Source organism: Heloderma suspectum, chromosome 4 (assembly GCF_057233095.1).
Source record: "Heloderma suspectum isolate Gila_16-S chromosome 4, 16-S_ref, whole genome shotgun sequence".
Classification (NCBI taxonomy): domain Eukaryota; kingdom Metazoa; phylum Chordata; class Lepidosauria; order Squamata; family Helodermatidae; genus Heloderma; species Heloderma suspectum.
The window spans coordinates 142710441-142719077 of NC_139461.1; the positions used below are offsets into that span (position 1 = coordinate 142710441).

General features: G+C 49.5%; 1 protein-coding gene across 1 annotated transcript; it reads left to right on the forward strand.

Annotated features, from left to right (window-relative positions):
* The first annotated feature begins 1719 nt into the window (after positions 1–1719).
* On the forward strand, positions 1720–3822 carry NKX2-2 (NK2 homeobox 2). Its single transcript, XM_084848163.1, has 2 exons — positions 1720–2047; positions 3263–3822. Exons 1-2 carry the CDS (start codon positions 1720–1722, stop codon positions 3820–3822), a joined length of 888 nt encoding a protein of 295 aa, XP_084704289.1.
* Positions 3823–8637: the final 4815 nt, after the last annotated feature.

Consider the following 8637-nt stretch of genomic DNA (forward strand, 5'->3'; position numbering starts at 1 on the left):
GATTCCCTCGGAGATAAACAATGCTGCTGTATTCCGCCTCCAGCCTTAGAGCAGGGGACGGCCGGAGAGTTCACTCTAAGGGGGGGGGCGGGGGATCGAGCAGAAGAGTCCCAAGGAAGGGCTACGAGCCGTGAATCTCTGGGGATGGACGGAGGGAGAAGGGGAGGAGAGAGGAGAGCCAACCCACCCCCCACAAAACCAGTTTGGTTCAAGTGAAAACCGAAAATGCTGGGAATTTCCCCGTCCACAAGGTTTATTGTTCTTTCACTGGCCCTAAGATGCTATTTAATAGTGTCTGTATGAGCAGCAGCAGCAGCGTACTCTGGACACTATTACTGTTTAGGTGTTGTTTTATAACGTTTTACATTTCATTTGCTTTTTTAAAAAAAGAGAATGACTTTGAAATTGCGTAATCCTGCGTGCGTGTGTTTCTCTTCAAACTCCCAGTTTAAAACAGAATTTTAAAAACTGGCTAGCTCTGGCTTCTGTAGAAGAATGCCCTGTTAAACGAACACGTAATCTCTCCAGAAAGCGAGAGAGTGAAATAAATTAGTGGTGTGTAAATAAAAAACACAGAGAGACCAAAAATCGTTCGACTCTATCTAGGAGCTGAATGATCCTCTTTATTGCCAGTTTAGTTGATTTCGGAGCAAACTGGAATCAATTACTTGCTGTTTAATTTCTAGTACTCATCCTTAAGCCTCAACCACAATATTGACCTAGGAGGTTTACATAAGTTGGGCTCTTGCCATCCCAACAACATCTTCTTTAGGTAACAACCAATAATTTGAATAGATTCCCCTTTTCTTTTCTTCCCCATCCTCCTTTCCTTCCCTTCCCTTCCCTTCCCTTCCCTTCTTCTTCTTCTTCTTCTTAAGGTGGCGAGTTTAGCTCAAGCCACTGCAAAATAGTCAATTTTCCAGCTTACTTCCAAAGAAAGACAGAAAGAAAAAGGCGGTTTTATGTCAGTAACGAGAATGGGAAATGAATGCAAAATCGGGTTGGAGGCGCGGGGGGGGGCTCTTATTTCAGAGGCAATTTGTTAAAACGTACTTTCAAGTATGTGGAATATCTGGCTACTTGGAGCTCCTTTGTATGTAAATACTGTGCAGAAAAGGCCCTCCCCATCTTTGTAATTAATTGACACGTTATACCACTCATCATGTGCTACAGCACCAATGGTGGAGGCTCGCATCCCCCCCCCCATCCCCGCAATTTCACATCTGCAAACACTGTCTTCATCCACTTGACTCCTAAGACCCGCCCACACGTGGCCAACCTTTTGCGTTTTTAATGTATTTCTCTCCCCCACCACCCCCACCCCTCTCCCTCTCCCTCCTCTCGGCAGGTTCATGTGCGGAGACCAACCTTATATGGACTGCCCGTCTCAGAAATGGCTTGTTTTTTTCAAGGAGGCACCGTCAGCGCGCTGTGCTTAAAGCAGACCCTCAAGTAAACGCACGTTGGCATTTTTCCTGGAGTTACAAAGTCTTGCGGAAGCCCCAGTCGCCCCCCTTGTGCGCCACGGCTCTCGACGACCCAAGCCTGAAACAACAGATATTATATGCCTAAAGACCGCCGCTGATTTTTGTCCTCTCCGCCCCCTCACAGCCACCACCGCAGCCACCCTCGCCCCTTCCAGTATTTCCGTTCCTCCTTTTATTCCAGTCCCCCCACCCCCTTCCTCCTTCTCTCCCTCCCCCACCCTTTTCCCGGTGTATGTTTGGCGAACCCAGAGGATTGACAAACTGGTCCTTCAAAGTTTCCTGCATAAAATTTGGCCAGAATATGTCTCTGACCAACACAAAGACCGGCTTTTCTGTAAAGGACATCTTGGACTTGCCTGACACCAATGACGAAGACGGATCCATCGTGGAAGGGGGGGACGAAGAGACGGAGGGTTCGGAACCCCCCAAAAAGCCCGGAGTTTTGGGGACAACCGCATTGGACGCTGTTCCGACGCTGCCTCTGAAGAACCCCTTTTACGACAATACTGATAATCCGTACACGCGTTGGCTCGCCACCACCGAGAGCATCCAGTATTCCTGTAAGTACCCAAACTTACACAGGGGCACCTTCTAATGGCGAGCCTGTTACACCCCCTAGGCACCCGGATGAACCCTTGTTGCTTGCACTACTCTCTCCTATTTTTGTTGTGTATGGTGTGTTTCTAAAGTCCTTCTTGAAAATAACAGTCTAGAAAGTTATATTCTTTAAGTGTCTTAAATGAGTAAATAGATTTTGAATCCTTATTTATTCATATGAGAGAGAGAGAGAGAGAGAGAGAGAGAATAAAAACCCTGTGAGAAAAGACTTTAAAATATAACATCCAGAATTCCCCATCCACCTAACTCTCCCCCCCCCCATCCTTCTTTCTACTTTTCTAACGAACAGAGCGTGCTTTGTAGGGTAATTTTGGATGGCCTTGCTTTAGACGTTTGTAAATCGTCCCATTGGCTGTTCTGCATCAAAGAATGGCTTGTTGAATTAACCTTTAAAAATCAATCCACGTAGCCCAGAAAGAAGAAATCCGTTTTGTTTGTTTTTTAAGGGAAGTGTCCAAAGTCCAAGTGCGGGAGGGGGGCGGGGAGAGGAGGCACAATCCATCTGGAAGTTCTCCTGCGCAAGCCCCACTGAAATGAATAGGAGCTGCGTAACTATACTGTGGTTTGCGCCCAATATTACGCTGATAAAAATGCTCTGTGCCATCCAGAGATCGATGTCTCCCATTATTTCTATGTTATGTTCCCTAAAAGATTTATTAATATGGTGTGTGTATGTGTAACTGTATGTTGTCTTTCATTTGCTTGTATTTCTGTACGTAATTTTCCGTGTGTATGACACGCACACAGAAAGCGAAATAAAACAATAATCCATACCACACATACAGTGTTTGTATTGGGGGGGGGGGTGTAAATATGATAAACACACACAAATGTAGACGTTACTAATAACACACACACGTAATCCAAAGTTCTCTTATGCGACACATGCACGGAGGTTGCGATCTTTTCTCTTACAGTTTGTCGGTGTTTATTCTGTCTTGGCAAAAACTCCCTTTAGCTAAAATCGCGGGACGCGGCGCGCGCCCAAGAGCAAGAAGATGGCAAAGCGCCCCGTCGCCCTTCTTTCTCCGGGCTGGGAAGGCAGGCAGGAAGCGGGTTGAAAGAAGCGGCGCCCGGCGGGACACAATGGTGGGGAAGGGGCTCTGCCGCGCCGCCCGCCCTCTTCTGACCTGCTTCCTTTGTGGCTTCCCCCTCAGTGCACGGCTTGGCATCCAGCAACTCCCAACAGGATTCCGCGTCCAAATCCCCAGAGCCTTCGGCGGACGAGTCTCCGGACAACGACAAGGAAACGTCGAGTAACGGCGACTCTGGCAAGAAGCGGAAACGGCGGGTGCTCTTCTCCAAGGCGCAGACTTACGAGCTGGAGCGGCGCTTCAGGCAGCAGCGGTACCTCTCCGCGCCCGAGCGGGAGCACCTGGCCAGCCTGATCCGCCTCACCCCGACGCAGGTGAAGATCTGGTTCCAGAACCACCGCTACAAGATGAAGCGGGCCCGGGCCGAGAAAGGTATGGAAGTGACTCCTCTCCCCTCCCCGCGCCGGGTGGCCGTGCCCGTCTTAGTCAGGGACGGCAAGCCGTGCCACACGCTCAAGGCACAGGACTTGGCTGCCGCCACCTTCCAGGCCGGGATCCCCTTCTCAGCCTACAGCGCCCAGTCTCTCCAGCACATGCAATACAATGCCCAGTACAGCTCGGCCGGCAACCCCCAGTACCCCTCCGCGCACCACTTGGTACAAGCCCAGCAATGGACTTGGTGAACGCTGGCTCTAGAGCTGCAGAGACTCCGAGGAGGAGGGGGGGTGCCAATCCAGTCCTGCTGGCCTGGGGGAGGGGGTGGGGGAGGCAAGACGGGGATGCCGAGGCTGGGGTGGGGAGGGGGTTTCCTTCTTTAGGGGCGGGGGTCAGTTTTCATTCTTTGGGGGTGTTTTGTGCGCCATGTTTACAAGGAAAAAAATCGCGCCGTTCCTAGTGGTCCTGTCTACCTACAACTACACATTAAAAAAAGAATAATAAAAAAGAATAAAAACTTGACGCTCTCGTGATTTTTGTAAAATATGTTTGTGTGATGTAGAAGCTGTTCAGTGATATATAGGCCAAGAAGCGAGGATTTTAAGCAGAGAGAGAGAGAGAGAGAGAGAGAGAAAGTGATGTATAAAATTCTGACATCTATTAGTAATTTTTAAGGGTTTTTTTTGTAGATATGTAGTGATGGTTGCCATATATTCCCGGACGGACTTTATTTTTGATTTTTTTGGTTTTTTGGTTTGTTTCTGATTGGATGGGGTTTTTTTAAAAAAAAAAAAAAGCAAGAGCAACAAACAAACAAAACTGTAGAAATATAATCTCCATAGAAATATACATGTGTAAATCCGGGCAGAAGACCAATATTAGGAATATTCTGATTTTTTTAATAAGAACTTTAATAAAAATGCAGTATGGTTTTTTTGTTTTTGTTTTGTTTTTTGCTGTTGTTGTTTTCAACCCACATTAATAGAACGTTTTTGTTAGGGTTAAGCTGAAGCTAGCGGCTTTCCTTTCCTTTTTAGTAGCAGAAATGCATTCGCTTGAGTTTGGGCAGACTGGTCATTGGAAAAAGCTTTGAGGGAGGAAAGGGAAGCTGCTGGGAATCAGTAAGAAAGGGGATAGGTCGCTCTGCGGTTTGGATCGGTTTAGGAGGTTGCGAGATGGCGAGGCTGTGTGTCTTCAAACGAAGTCAGGTCCCGGCCTGTGTTCGCTAGCCAGAGAAGACCCCGGAGTCTCAAAACTCTTGAGGGCGACTGCAAGGGCAGGAGCGCTGTTTTCCCTCAGGCCCAACCTTTCTTCAAACCGCCAAATACATTCTTGTCCTCTCTGCCTTCGCCTGCTCAAGTTTATCTACTTGAGATACTATTAAGGAGATAAAGTGACTGGTGGAAATGAAAAATCAGCCTCCTCTTCCCCCCCCCCGCCCCTTTCTGCCGCCTCATTTAAATGTAAGAGTGCTCCTTCAAGCTGAGAAGCTTTTGATTCCGGAAGCGATTCAATGGCTTTTACTTTCTTAACCGGGTTGAGGTTGATCTCCGTGGTTCGAAAGTGGAAGTCCTGTGCGGCTGCCTTCTAGGACCTCTTGCTGTGTTTATTGGACTTTGGTGAAGGAAGCTGAGCGTTCAGTCCCCTGTGGAGACAGAAGTGCCTCGGCATCATCTTTTTTGGCGTTTGAGGCGTGCTCATTCTGACCCCTCCCAAAGGCTACAATCCTACGGACTCCTACCTAAGAGTAGGCCCCACTAAACATAGCGAGGCTTCCTTTTGGGTAAACATGCTAGGATGACTTTGTTAGACAGCGGTTGCCCCTGGGACAGGCAGCAGAGAGACATGAAGAAAATGGTTGGGGGACAGTGAATGAGTGAAAAGTGCAAGTGCAACGTGCTGGTTCTTAGAAGACCTTCCTAACAGTAGACTGCGGAATGGTCAATTGCGGGAAGCGAGAAGGATTCGCAAGGGGCGTTTAGAGAATGAACCGGCGGCGGCGGCGGCCCAGGCATCTGTCTTGCCCGTAGACTGCTGTTCCAGACCAGGCCCACCTTAAACACTTTCACCTGGAAGCTGCGCCCCTTTCCGGAGACTGTAGCTCCTCCTGAAGCTCAGCAAACGGCGGGATCCGCAGGAGGTGCATTCTGGGCACAGAGCGCGGTCCCAGAGGGCCGCCCTTCTCGCTGCTGGCCAGGTTTCAACTCCATATCTAAAGCAAACACGATTATCTGGCGCCGAGATCGGTGCTGCAGCGCGGGGTGGCTGGAGCACCCGGAGCGCGCTACCCGAAAGCCGCGCGCGGCTGCGGCAGGCGGGGGGCTGAGCGCTCCATCGCCTCGCCAAGCGGCTGCGGCCGTCCGAGACCACGCTCGGGGCTTTCGCGCTGCCTCCTCCCTGAGGCCTTTCTCCGCCAGACCCTTGCCCCTAGGAAAGCGCAGACTCGCGGCGGGCCAGCGGCAGCCTTTTCTGCGGGGCGCCCGCCCGGGCAGGGGCAGGGCCGGACTGCCCCAAGGCGAGGACCTGCGACTGCTCTGCTCTGGGGCGCGGCGCCCTCGAGGCTGGCTCGTCCTCCGTGGGGCAAGCCAGGCGCTTTGGCCTGGTGGAGATGGCCTCGACCTTAGCACACGTCCCGGGGCCCTGCTGGCACCCGGCTCGCGGGCCTGCCTCAAGCCCCCACCCGCCGTCCACACGACCTCCCCGCGCCCGTGCCCAGGCTGCAGGAGCTCGACCCCTGGAGACGCAAGAGGGGCGAGATCGTGGCCCCTTCGAGCCCGCCATCCCGCCGAAGCAACTGCGCCTCTTTCTGTGCGGCCCTCCCACCCTTAGCTGGGGCGGGGAGCCCGGGTCTCTTAGGCCCCGGCTCAGTCTATCAAGCTGGCGAGTCTTGCGTAGCCCTGGCCCCCAGCGGCCTTACGGCTCACACGCCGATGGCGTCGCGGGAGTTTGGGGCAGTCTATCTTCGCACAATATACAGTACTCATCACAAAACGGCACAATAGGGAAGGCTGGGAGTCGAGGATGTTAGAGGCGTGCATATTAAGTTGCGGGGAGAAAATAAAGAGCCACAGAAGGGACAGGGAGGGTTGCGGGGGGCGCGGGGGAGAATGCGTTCCCTTCCATCTCTCCTCCACCTCCACCTCCTCTTCTTTCCCTCTTCCTCCTCCTCCTCCTCCTCCTCCTTCATCAATGCAATTCATCAGTTGGTGTATCTGGAATGAGCAGAGCATCCCCGAGTCAGGGGGAAGCACCTCGGGTTTTTTGTTCTGCCTGTCAGTTGGTGCCATTGTGAGCCACGTTGTACATGCTGTATTCCATATGGACAGCTGGGCCCGGAGAGGGCAGAAAGAGACCTTCACAAAACCCAAATTGTATCCGCCTTTCAAAACCAGTATTGTTGTCTGTGAAAGGAAGACGAATTAAAAATTCGTACTATATCTATTCTGGAAAAAAAAAGAAGAAAAAGAAGAAGGGGGGGACCTCTTCCCTCCCTCTATTTGAAGGCAAACAGGGCCTCTTTTTCTCCAGAGCCTACTGAAAACGTGTCTCTAGTTTCACGGGAAATTAGATTCTTACATCTGTACAGAGCCTAAAGCAAAATCTCATCCATAAAATCGAAATTTAAAAATGTAGCTTTTATTCCCCCCTCCCCCAAGTCCATCATGATTGTAGTTCCGCTGGCTGCCTGCTTGCCTAACTGTTTGGCTACACTGGGCAGACAGAACAAGGAATCATTCAAGAGGAGATGTAATGTTATGCAGGCGCTCCTCAGATAAGGCAGCGGGGCTGCTGAGATTTTATATATATATATATATATATATATATATCCTCTGCCCCTTTCCAGATAAATCCAGAACCATCCCACACTGTCCAGAAAGTTCGCAGAAAATTTTCTGGAGAAAAAAAAATTATGGATACAGTCCAGACAAAATTAATCATGGGACTAACCACTAATTTCACTGGAAAAGTTAAGCACTTGCTTCAGTCTGTCCTCTTGACAATCAGTAGATTTTAAAGTGCTTAACTTTGGTTGGATCTCATGCCTCATGTTTTTATAGCGCAATTCTATGCATTTCTACTCAGAGATAAGTCCCATTGAGTTCAATGGGGCTTACTCTGAGGCAAAGATTGCAGCTTCCATATCACCTCTTTGGTCATTGTGGAAAATCAGTACACCTGGATTGTTGTAGCTATTAATGCCATGAGTGTGTTTGTGTTTGTCTGTCTGTCTAGGGAAGCTGCATTTCAGTTTTAGTAAGTCCATTAGAACAAAATTCACATAGTCTCTAAAATAATACCTTTTCTTGGGGCCAAGTAATGTTTAGGTTGAGAGATACTGATATATCTTTTATATCTATATCTCCTAGAAAACCTCTTCCTTAGCCACTCAGTATTTTGGTCAGGAGAAAGAACTCTAATAACAGGTACGACCCAGGCAGAGTTATACCATTTTAAAGCCTCAGTACTAAATATACTGACTAAATATACAAGTAAATCCCACTGAAATTAACAGACTTTAATATTTTCAGGAAGAATTGACTAGGCTCAGATTGTAAATCCCATTTACTGAAATGGGATAGAGAGAGCCAGAGTGATTTTTGGCTACACAGCCTCCCCCAGTGTGGTGCCCTCCAGATGTGTTGGACTTCAACTCCCATCAGCCCCAGCCAGCTTGGCCAATTGTCAGGAATGCTGGGAGCTGCCGTCCAAAACATCTGGAGGGGACGAGGCTGGGGAAGGGCGGGTTCTCTAACTAGGACTAGGTCTGCGAAGATCCAGGTTCAAATCCCCCCTTGCCCATGAACCTCATTGGGTGACCTTGGTACAAACACTCTCTCTCAGCCTAACCCACCTCACAGGGTTGTTGTGAGGATAACATGGGGAAGAGACGAGTTATGAATGCTATCTTGAGCTCCTTAGAAAAAAGGTGGGATATAAATGCAATAAATGAATGAATTACAGTGCAATCCTATCCATGTTTACTCGTAAATTAGTCCCATTGTGTTCAGTGGGGGCTTACTCTTGGGTAAATATGCATAGTGCTGCAGCCAAGCATATGCTTC